This window comes from Microtus oregoni, unplaced genomic scaffold, assembly GCF_018167655.1.
Source record: "Microtus oregoni isolate MIOR12 unplaced genomic scaffold, Mior012 000002F_ref0000024, whole genome shotgun sequence".
NCBI lineage: Eukaryota > Metazoa > Chordata > Mammalia > Rodentia > Cricetidae > Microtus > Microtus oregoni.
In genome coordinates, this window is record NW_024543061.1 from 31,968,135 (window position 1) to 31,980,315 (window position 12,181).

The 12,181-nt window shown below is 48.5% G+C and overlaps 1 protein-coding gene across 2 annotated transcripts in view; it reads right to left on the reverse strand.

Moving 5' to 3' along the window:
* Positions 1-12,181, reverse strand: part of Nup210 (nucleoporin 210) — a 95,026-nt gene that overhangs the window by 44,624 nt on the left and 38,221 nt on the right. For both annotated transcript variants that reach the window (XM_041642794.1, XM_041642791.1), the window contains exons 12-16: positions 11,360-11,515; positions 10,716-10,914; positions 6,409-6,554; positions 4,132-4,353; positions 1,341-1,514 (exon numbers count right to left, since the gene is read on the reverse strand). In XM_041642794.1, the coding sequence (XP_041498728.1) occupies positions 1,341-1,514; positions 4,132-4,353; positions 6,409-6,554; positions 10,716-10,914; positions 11,360-11,515 (897 nt within the window). The remainder of the gene's footprint in view (positions 1-1,340; positions 1,515-4,131; positions 4,354-6,408; positions 6,555-10,715; positions 10,915-11,359; positions 11,516-12,181) is intronic.

Genomic DNA, 12,181 nt, shown 5'->3' on the forward strand with positions numbered 1-12,181 from the left:
TGGGATACTGGAGACCATGACCCAACCTCAGAGTCACTGCTCTTGCTGTCTTACCTCCCTGGGGCCTTTCCCTTGGCTCTACTAGGTTGGTATCTCCTTATCCTGTTCTCCCTGCAACCACCTCTTGCCTCCCTCGTATCACTGGCTCCTCCCAACTATACTCTCTGTGGCATTTCTGCAGTGGCCTGCCTGTCTCCCAGTGGCTCCTCACCCTCCTCAACACTCTCTTATTCCAGAGTCTGGTACCAGGAGAACCTGCTAGACAAGTATGTGCTGGAGGGATGAGGAAACCAGAACTTCCCTCCTCCAAAGAGGGTTGAAGCTAGTTTATCCCTAATCCCTGAGCAGGATGCACTCAGGGCCCTGGACTATGATGTTCCAGAGCTGAGGACTGGACAACCCCAGCTTCTGGGGAGGCCGACTAGTAGGTTTTATGCTCCCCCTCCCCCGCACAGCTGCTGTTTAAAAGCCTATGCACTTTCTTTCCCTCTCAACACTTTACTTTGGAATGTCCTGACCCATGACAATACAATTCTGTAGATGCCCCCTCTCCTCACAGCTCCCAATCCCATTCTGAACACACACTCTGTACACAGAGAACACCCCACCTGAACAACTGAAACCATAGAACACTTCACAAAAGGATTCTACAGCCCCTTATATGCCCAGCAGAGGGCAATAGTGAATCTGGATTCAGAAATTTGGGTAGGGAGGGGTTGCATCCTATATGGCCATTGCAGAAGCTCCCGGACTTAGGGTAAGGCACACCCCCAATGAGCCCATCATGAGTTAACTCACCATTTCAGAGCCAGCCTATTGTGTCACTCTACTTAACTGACATCAGCCAACAGGTGGGCACATGGCCCAACACAAAGACTACACTCTAACATGAGACGGGGTGCTCCGTGAGCTATATATGGACTCCAGGGCTCCACAGAGCATCAGCTTCCCCCCGTGGTAGTGAATCCAACTGTGTGCTCTGACTGGTTTACTCTGCACAGCATTAAGGGGAAAAGGGCTACTTATTACTGGCCTAGGAAAAGATCAAAACTCCAAGTATAACAAGTGCGTGTTACCTTCCCACCCCTATAAACTAGGAAATCAGAAGCTAAGTCTCTGTACGTTGGGGACCAACTATGCAGCTGGACTTTAGGAAGTCTCCCAGCTCTGTAGGCTCTGGATTCCACCATGGAATGGAAACATCTTGCGCAGCTCTGGCTGTTGAGATCCGGGTGCCTACGTGTGGAGCCCCAGCTATCAGAACACTCAAGACCATGGGTGAAGTGGGTCAGATTCCTCTTGCCCATGTTTCCTCCCTCCCCAGGAGGGGCCATACTCACCACCTGCTTGTTCTGCTGCAGCAGTGGACAGGACAGGTCCAGCTGCGGGAGGGCGTAGACGGGCATGAGGGTGAGCCTGGAAGGTGGGGCACAGACAGACTTCACCACAGTGGGTTCCACAGCAGGGAAGGGGTTAGAGAGGCTGGGCCGGTTCCCCACGGACAGGGCGATGACCTAAAGGAGCAGGAGAAACAGTAGGCACCTGAGCACAGTCCCCTCCTTTCTGAGCAGAGACTTAACTTCTATATGACGTATGATGATGCCTATGCCCCAAGTATGGTCTACAAACATCTCAGAGAAGAGGTTAGGGGATACCTTGTGGTTCCCCAGGACACGAGCAAAGCCTCACAACTGAATCTGCAAATCCACGAGGTCCTAAACATTTCAAAAAAGAGTCTGCACTGATTTCAACCCATCACAGTGAGGCACAGATATGGGAATCTGCACACTGAAGGATAAGGAACCTTAATTGTGGAGGAATGGATCAGAAAAGAGGCTGTACAGGACAACATCAGTGGAGAGGCGAGAGCCACAGGCAGAACCATCCCACTCCATGCCTGTATGCTCCTCTGAGTCAGAGAAAAGAGGCCACACTCACTACCTCATGGACAGGACAGGAGAGGAACTGTCACACGAACAGAAAAGCCTTTTTTGCTGCTAGAGTGGAGTCTCTGAAGTCAAGTTCAGCCCCTGGTTTTACATGCAACACAGTTAACAGTTGTGCCTGAGGGAGCATCCCCAGCCTTCTCAGAGACAGACAACTGCTGAGGACACAAAAGTCTGCTTCAGCACCCCTTATCTTCCCTGACCATGAGGTGGGAGGAGGGAGGTGCCTCTTGACTTTCAGGCTGTCTGCCCATGACACAAATGGGGGAGCCCAGAGGGCTGGAAGTGAGGAAGGCCTTAGATCAGACCTTGTTGAGAGTCCAACTTCTACAGGCTAAGACAGGAAGCCCAACAATATAGCTAAGCCATGATTCACTGTTACCCTTAGTCTTACTATTTATTTGGCAGTATGCATGTCTTGTTCTTAATATTGTCCTATATTACTAGCATCTCTAGTGGGGCCTTTTTCAAAATGCACTCCTTTGACCAAGGCAGTGAGCTTTGAACTAGGGAAGCCAGACACAGCTGTCAGGGTGTGAGTGTGCATCATCTTCAAATGACCCTATACTACACACCTGTCAAGGTGTGCAAGTGCATCATCTTCAACTGAATCTGTACTACACACCTGTCAGGGTGTGAGTGTGCATCTTCAGCTGACTCTATACTACACACCTGTCAGGGTGTGCGAGTGCATCATCTTCAGCTGAATCTGTACTACACACCTGTCAGGGTGTGCGAGTGCATCATCTTCAGCTGAATCTGTACTACACACCTGTCAGGGTGTGCGAGTGCATCATCTTCAGCTGAATCTGTACTACACACCTGTCAGGGTGTGCGAGTGCATCATCTTCAGCTGAATCTGTACTACACACCTGTCAGGGTGTGCGAGTGCATCATCTTCAGCTGAATCTGTACTACACACCTGTCAGGGTGTGAGTGCGCATCTTCAGCTGAATCTGTACTACACACCTGTCAGGGTGTGAGTGCGCATCTTCAGCTGAATCTGTACTACACACCTGTCAGGGTGTGCGAGTGCATCATCTTCAGCTGAATCTTTACTACACACCTGTCAGGGTGTGCGAGTGCATCATCTTCAGCTGACCCTGTACTACACACCTGTCAGGGTGTGCGAGTGCATCATCTTCAGCTGAATCTGTACTACACACCTGTCAGGGTGTGTGACTACATCATCTTCAGCTGACCCTGTACTACACACCTGTCTGGGTGTGAGTGTGCATCATCTTCAGCTGACCCTGTACCACACACCTGTCTGGGTGTGAGTATGCATCATCTTCAGCTGACCCTGTACCACACACCTGTCAGGGTGTGCAAGTGCATCATCTTCAGCTGACCCTGTACCACACACCTGTCAGGGTGTGCAAGTGCATCATCTTCAGCTGAATCCATATTCTTTTTACTTGTAGACAAGTAGGAATCACTCTCACTTTTCAGTTCACAGTTCTGCCTACTTTTTGTTCCTGTCTGAGGGCTCCCAGAAACACATCTGTCAGAAGCCAGAAGAGCACAAGGCCTTGGCCTGGCCTGGAAAAGGGTGCTGCCCCAGCCAAGCAGGCCCCATAGTAACTAAGGATATGGTACACTTGGCTCAGTCAGCTTAACCTTCCGATATTTTTTGGTTCTCAGACGAAAAACAAAGCTGAAAACAAACCCTTAACAACATCATAGTTGAGCATAACAACTTATGCCTATAATCCCACCACGTGGAAGGCTGAAGCAAGATGAGTTCAAGGTCAGCCTGTGCTACCTAACTATAGAGTGAATTTCATTCAAGCTAGCCTAGGCTGCATAGGGAGAACCTATCTCAAAACAAGACGTTCACACACATAGGCAATGCCACATCCACCCCATCCAGAAAGAACAAGTTGGAAAGAACCCAGGTCAAGGGTTTCAATCCTTTTCACAGTGGCCCAACCTTAAAACATGGGGCTTTATGATCCCTAATTTCAAACTTCCACTCCTACTTATAGCCCCGAGAAAGAGGAGGCCACCTACAGGCTGGCTTTAAGAAAGCTGGTATGTGCTGTGGAATCCAATAGGTCACGTTGGGCTGTCTTGTCTGTAAAATGGATACAACAGAAACAACACTCTCAGGGCTCTCTGAGAACTGAGTAGATTTTCTAGCTCCCCGTAGGCAAGATGGGACTGAGGGCAGCTGTTCACTTACCTGTTCACCCAAGGCCTGGCAGGTCACAAGGACCCAGTGCTGCTGGTAATTTCGGGAGGCTGGAGTACCCAAGAGAGCCAGGCTAATGCTGCCTGTGTCTTCAGAAGTAACATTCCGAAAGAATTTGGAAGGTTCCAGGACCCATGGCCTGGGGCCTCCTTCAAACAGCATCTCCTTTGAGGAGCCCAGGGTTACCACAGCAACAGAAGAGGGATCCACAGCCTGGAGGAAGAAGGGGAGGCTTAGTATTATTTTGGGAGGAGGTGACCAGACAATGTTGAGCATCCAGAAGGCAGGTCCTCACCCTTCTTGGGTGGGCATGCCAAGCAAACCCTGTAACCTCTTTGAAATTTAGTCTCCATGTGGGCAGTATGTACTGGGTGGCCATGAACTAGGAATTTTGGAAAGAATTGGGTCCTCACTGGAGTAGGGAGAACACTGGAATGCCAAACATGGTGGTATATAGTTTAAATCCAGCATTCAGGAAGCAGAGGAAGAGGCAAGTGGGTTTCTATGAGTTCAAGGCCAGACTGGTCATGAGTCAGCAAGGGTTACATAAAGAGACCTTGTCAAAATAAAAAGTAAAGTCCAAGAAATTCCTACCTAGGATCTACCCTAACACAGACTAAATGGGAGAGAAACAACTTCATGAACAAATACATGTTCTTCATGCTCACTTCTTACGGGTAACAGTCAGAAATACATTGATATCCACAGAGAGGGTGCTTGGGAGCCAGGATGACACCTTGTATAGGTCCCAACACAGTACTGACCAAATATTGAATGCAGAACATAATACTGATCACATACGTTCATCTCTACCACACTACTATCATTATATTCTATGAGTATTTTACTTGCATGTATGTCTATGTACCACATGTGTCTACAGAGGACAAGGAAGGCTCTGATGCCCTAGGACTGTATTTACAAGTAGTTGTGAGCCACCATGTGGATGCTGGGAATTAAACCTGGGTCTTCTGGAGAAACAGAGAATTAGAGTTTTAACCACTGAGTCAATTCTCCAGTTCTTGCTTTAACCATGGAACCTTCTCTTTAGCTTCCCTCTACCCCCACCCCATCCTGTGCTTTAAAAAACAGAAACCAGCCAGTGTGGAGGCATAGGGCTGTAATCACCACTATTAGAAAGTAGAGGTAGGAAGGAGGATTTTGAATTTGAGTCCAAACTGGGCTTCATAGCAAAACCAGCCCAAAATAAAACTATAAAGGTCTGAGGATGTGGTTGAGTGCTTGCCTGGCATGCTCATCGGTGAGGAATCTGGTGGAGTGTGGAGCAGAAGATAGCTCTCACGGGAAGCTCCTGGCCAGCTCAGTCAGGGCCGGTTTGCTGCCCTTCGTGCTCCATGGAGCTCTCCCCACTTTCCTTTTGTTTTCCTGTTTATTTGGGCTGTTTTATTTTCTTTTTTTGAAATGGGTCTCATTACTGAGACAAGGTCCAGGCAGCCTGGAACTCAAGATTCTCCTGCCTTAGGCACCTGAGAGCTGGGCTTACAGGTGTGCATCACCACACCTGGGTTTATGGCTTTATCTCTCCCATCAGTGTGTAGAGGCACCCAGGGCCAGTTCCTGGGTCTGTTTTGTATTTGGCAAAGAACAGTGCCTAGCACACACTTCAGGTTCTCAACATTCACTGAAGTAAATGGTGAGCTGGCCAGTAAAACCATGAGGTCCTCAAAGTCTCCAGTGAGCAAAGGGAAAACTCACGTAACTTTGGACAGAAAGCCCCCTACTGTCCTTATAGACCGGCGTGGCTGCGGTGCTAAGGAACTCACAGACTGCCCACAGACACAAATGATAGCAGTTGGGATCTGTTCTGATTTGCTTTCCATTGCTGTGGTAAATGCCATGGCCAAAAGCAACTTGGGGAGGAAAGGATTTATTTGGCTTACACATCCCAATCAGCCCATCATGAAGAAGACAGAATAGGAACTCAAGGTAGGAACCTGGAATCAGGAACTGAAGCAGAGACCATGAAGAAACTCTTTTGGTTTGCTCGCCCTGCTTTTTATACAACCCAGGACTACCCACATCAATCATTATTCAAGAAAATACTCCACTGACTTTCTGATGGGAACATTTTCTCAACTGAATTTCCTTCTTCCCATATGACCCTAGATAGTTGTCAAGTTTGCAAAAAAACAAAACAAAACAAAAACAAACAAAAGACAGTACAGGATCTAAGGAGAGAGGCCATCCTCACCAAACCTCCAGGAACATTTAAGAAAAAGCAGATGACAAAGGACAAGCACAGCTCACCTTGAGGGGCAGGTAGGCGGCAAGAGTGATCTTCGCACCCAAGTGTACATGACCATGTGTGTAGCTCACAAGGAGGGTAGTAGATCCCTGGGCATCAGCTCTCACCTTCACCCCACTGCAGTGCTCAGGTCCTGGTGGCAGTCTCCCTGCACAAAGAAAACCAAAAGTAAACACAAACTTGTTCTTCAAGGGGAAGGCATGGCAGGCCCATGACCCCTTACCATTCTGGACTTCATATACAACTCGATTTGGTTATAATTTAAATTTTCTAGAGGGTAGGAGCTGTAGCTCAGTGGTAAAACAGTTACTTAGCACGAAAAATGCTCTAGATTCCATCACCAGCACCCCAAAACACAAACAAACAAAAGCAAATTCAAGTATAATTCATGTATATTACTCACAGGTCTGATATACATACAATCGGCAATGATTTCCCATCTTCCCCCACATGCTCAACATACCCTGTGTCCGGGATCTACGTCAAGAGAGAGCTTACCAGCAGCTTAGCCTCCCCTAGGGGCCTCTTCTGGTCTCCAATCCCTCCCAACTTTCATCAGAACAGGCTCACTATGCTGTGTCTACGGCTTAGATAAAGTAGGGTGGGGATCGCAGGCTACCTGGTCTGTCTTCCTCTGCAAAGTTCTCAGAGTCTTCACAGTCAGGTAGCCTTTACTCACATTTCTGTACACTGTTCTGTGTGGGGATGAGGAAGCACAGCAAGACTCCCTCCTGCCACCGTGAACACTCCAGGTGGCTCTAGTTGGGGCTGTGCTACACAGTATCTAAGTGGACATATACAGGTCTATCTCTAGATGGCGTACCCCAGCCATTTCTGCTGGCTGTGTCCAGAGGAGGCAGACCAGTGGCAGGCAGGCATGTGTGCAGATTAAGTGTCTCTCCCAATTTGCCTCGCTGGCAGCTGCTTTTCATCTGTGCTATCACTTTCCATCAAATTTTAATTAAGTTTGTAAGAATCGTATTGATGTTAGGCTGGTTTGTTTTTGTCAGTATGACACAAATGAGTAACTCTGGGAAGAGGGACACTCAGTGAAGAAACTGCCTCTGTCAGGTTGACTGTGGACAACTGAGCAAGTCTGGGGGGAATCTCCTTGATTAATTACAGGTGTGGGGGGGCCCAGGCCACTGTGAGTGGTGCCATCCCTGGGCAAATGGTCCCAAGCTGTATAAGAAAGCAGGCTGAGCAAGTTCACGCAGTGTTCCTCCATAGCCTCTGCTTTAGTTCCTGCCTCCAGGTTCCTCCCCTGGATTCCCTGAAAAATGGACTGTAACCTGTAAGCCAAAGAAACCTTTTCCTTCCCCCAAGATGTTTTTGGCAATGGTATTTATCACAGTCACAGAAACCAAACTAAAACAAATTTGAATTATGATGAAGTACACAACATATGGACTTCTCACCTTAAACAAAAGGGGGTGGGGATGACTGGTCATGGTGCTGCAGACCCTTAATCCCCAAACTCTGGAGGTAGAGGCAGCAGGCAGATCTCTATGAGCTCAAGATCTACCTGTTCTACATAGTGACTTCTAGGCTGGTCAGTGATTAATAGTGAGACCTGGTCTCAAGGGAAAAAAAAATCCCACCTCAATATTCTTTTTTTTTTTTTTGAGACAGGGTTTCTCTGTGGCTTTGGAGCCTGTCCTGGAACTAGCTCTTGTAGACCAGGCTGGTCTCGAACTCACAAAGATCCGCCTGCCTCTGCCTCCCAAGTGCTGGGATTAAAGGTGTGCGCCACCACCGCCTGGCTCTCAATATTCTTATATATAGCCACTTGCCACAGAATTGTGAGGTCCCATCACCAGTGCTGCCCAGGCCCTTTGACTTGCAAACCTGAAATGTCTAGTACTAACTGCTCTACCCTGACATTCACCATTATCTGTTTCTTGTCACCTAAGTGGAATCACAAAGCATTTATCTTCCTGTGACTGCCTTTGCTCACTTGGCACAACATCCTCAGGGCTTCTCAGGGCCGGGCCACATCAGAGCTTCCTTCCTTCTTGGGACGGAACCTGCCCTGAGCCCAGTCCTCTACTGATGGCACCTGACTGCCCGCATGAGTGAATAATGCTGCTCTGGGTTGACATAGATGTCTTTGCATTTGTACTTTCAATAACCTTAGGTCTACGTCTAGAAATGGAACTTCCTGGATCGTACAGTAATTCTACTTAAACTTCTGAGAATCCACCACAATGTTTTCCACAGTAGCTGCCTTTTAATATCCTCCGAAAGAGCACGGATTCCAGTTTCCTCACAACCTTGATGTTTTCTGTTGCTGTAATAGTAGCTGCCTCAATGGGAGAAGTTTTCTTTATGTTTCTTCTTTGAGATTTATTTTACTTTTAATTATGTATATGCAATGCACATATATGCATGCAATACCCATGAAGGCCAGAAGAGGACGCTGGATCCCTGGAATTGGAGTTAGGCAGTCATAAGGTACCTAATGTGGGTACTAGGAAACAAACATAGGTCCTCTGGAAGAGCAGCATGTGCTCTTAACCACTGAGCCATCTCTCCAGCCCTGTCCTTGTTTTGCTTTGAATTTCTGAGATGACTGATGAGGGTGGGCATCTTTTCCTACAATAGTGACTACTACATGTAACATTCACAGAAATATGTGCTCAAGTTCTTTGTGAGCTATTAAATCATTTATCTGTTTTATTGTTGACACACAGAATTTCTTTCCATAGTCTAGATCTTAACCCCCTACCAGAAATATGATCTGCAAATACTTGCCCCACTCCATATTGCTTTTGCCAATAGGGAACCTGATACAGTCCCTTTCTCGGACAGTCCTGTGGCATGTACCCTGGCTTGTAGGGGTAGACACTACTAACGTATCCTGAGGACCATACGTGCCCCATGAGTCACGTGTACCCTAGGGTGGCCCTCACACATACAAGGACATCTGCTGCCCCAGCCTGTTGGGTTCCGTGAGTACCCTGTGCCCTGAACCAAAGTTCAAGTTTCCTAGGTAAGTTCTACACCCTGTACACCGAGGGGGATTCCAGCACTTTCTGAGGGAAATTCTGACCACAAAGGATTTGTTTTGGCTGCTATCTTCAGAATCAAGACTCCCTGAGAAATCCTCAAGATGTTCAGAGGGATGTCCACATGTAACTCTCGTGCCTGTTTCCCTGGGACCCGTGGTGACACTGAGGCTCAGAGAGGTTGAACAGAATGCCAGTAAGTGAAGGGGCTTATCAGCCCTGGGAATGCTGAATTACAGGCCCCAGAGTCTCCGTGTGTACTAGCCCCAGAAGCCTGAATGACACCCTACTGAAACCCCGTGGGATGGGCGTGAGGGCAGTACAGGGGACAGTCAATCTCTGGCCACCAGCTGTTTCTCTCCCTCAAAATGCCACCTCTTCCATTCAAAATAGCTAACATGTGAAAACAATAGATTTTCTAAGACCACCAGCCTGTGACTTTGCTTGGGCACTTTTCAGAGATGTCCTCTTCCTCTGTGCAGCTCTGGATGTCATCACAACCACAGGGACACATAGTCACCTGGAAAGTATCTGTGCCATTTGAGACTTACATCCCTTTCTGCTCAAATACCTTCAGTATTTGATGGTATAGGCGCTGATGTTCTAGGCTCACCATGTGCTAAGTCCTACAAAAGCTCCCACCTTTGGGGCATGGCATGGGGACATTCACCAAATGCTGTCCTGGTTCTCGCCAACACCCTACCTATGGCCCGTTTCTACTCATAATCCAAGTATACCACAGATTGCCTAACCTGTAAATCAGTGCTAATCCTCACCTTGCCTGGATCCATGCCTCTGGGAGGTCTTAGCTCACAGAAACTGGAGCTGCAGGTCTGTGTCCCGTCCCTGCACAGGTCCTATATGACCACTGGAACAACCAAGCTGCCCCTGTTACAGGTACACAGCCTCAATGAGGCCAGCCAGGAAAACTGCTTGCCTCACACATGCAAGGCTGACACTGTCAGCCACCACCAATACTACCCCCAAGACAGGAGGCTAAGAAGAATGGACTCGGGGTGGCCTGAGCCTGTCACAGGCATTATGATTGAACTAATCCAAACCCCAAGTACACATCATATATGAGCAACTGTTCCACTTCATGAACTGAAATATGAACAAGGACAGGAGACTCCTTTCAGACATCAAAGAGATACAGGGCATACAAGCTTGTCAAGGGTAACACATCAGACAGGATTCAGAAAGGACAGGAGCAGGAGCAAGTGCCACATCTTAGGCTGTGGCCCCTCTGGTGCCCACAGAGAGCCCACACCGTCTTGGCTCCTGTTCTGCTACTGGCTTACCTGGCAATGGCTGGAACACACCCTGGTTCTCCACTTCCACCACCAGGTCAAAATGGGAGCAGTCGCTTAGGGTAACCACCTCACTGGCACCGCCAGGCATGAAACCACTGATTGTCAGGGGCAGCTCCAGGGTGTGGCCCACTCGAGCCTCCACCTGGCACGGGGCAAACTCCATGCTGCTGGGCTCAATCACATACACCTAGAGAAAGAGAAGAGCCCAGGCCCATCAGGAGGAAGACTAGTGGGGCTGCTGGTGTTTCCTATGAGGATAAGGTGAAGGGCAGGGCCAGTGCCTGGAAAGGATGGGGGTGGCAGCAAGGATTCTTTCCCAGCCCTTTCCTCCCCGGGCCTCTCCTCCCAGTAAGGAAGGCTATCCCAGTCTCCCTCTCCTGACTGGCAACAAAGCCTGAGGTGGAGCCTGAGTGGCTAGAGCACAGCTAGTGGGAACCCCCCATCATGTTCCGAGTAGCCATGCAGTCTGTTCTATGGGGCCTGACTCCTTGAGATCAGGGCTGGGATGGGTCCATCAATCCCCCCCACACCTACAACTACAGGCAGAGGAATAAGAGCTCCGAATGAGACCTGAGGGGTGACTGGAGCCTCTACCTTGAACCTCTCCACCTGATGTCCCATCATCATCTTACCTTCATCTCACCGAAATGGAGAGGGTTCTGAACATCATGAGCCTGGATGACACTGAGTCCAGTGTCACTGCCCGTGGTCATGACGCCCTTGACAGTGACGGTGGCAACCATGTAGCTTGACGAAGACCAGCTGAAGTTCCCACTGCCCCCTTGGGCCTAGGGAGGAAAATGACATGGGATCCATCCATCAGCCCCTTACCCTTCCCTGCCTGGGAAAATACAGGGTGGGGCCAAGTATGCACTCTTCTTCATTATTACACAAACATGCTCATCTATTCATACCCAGGTTGAACTGTGAGTATGCACACATACACACCTCTGCTCACAAATGCCCACTGCCACACATTCACACACCTGTTCACACTCATTATTCGCATGTCTCCTTACACTCAGCCACATCTGATACCTACATTCACACTCACTTACGTTGACACCATAAATACCACATACACATATGCACACACACTCATTAGCTCATTCTCAAACACACACATAGGATACCAAGTACACACATGTTCATACATTCAAAAAATTATACCTATACACACAGCCAAAGGCCTACCCATAGAAGTATGGTACAAGCGAACATTTCCTCAGATGTTCCCTTTGGCCCTTCCTTCCTCCATCCTATCTCATTTCCAGTCCTCCTGTTCTGGGGACCTGGCTACTAACATACAAACACAAAGCAATGACAGTGTCACTTCCCAGAGCTCAGACCTGGGTAGAAACCACCCTGATCATGGATCCACTTGCAGAATTCACAAGCACACCCAGCACACAGCTCTGCCTGTTCCTAATCCTCTTCAGGGAGTTAATGACAGG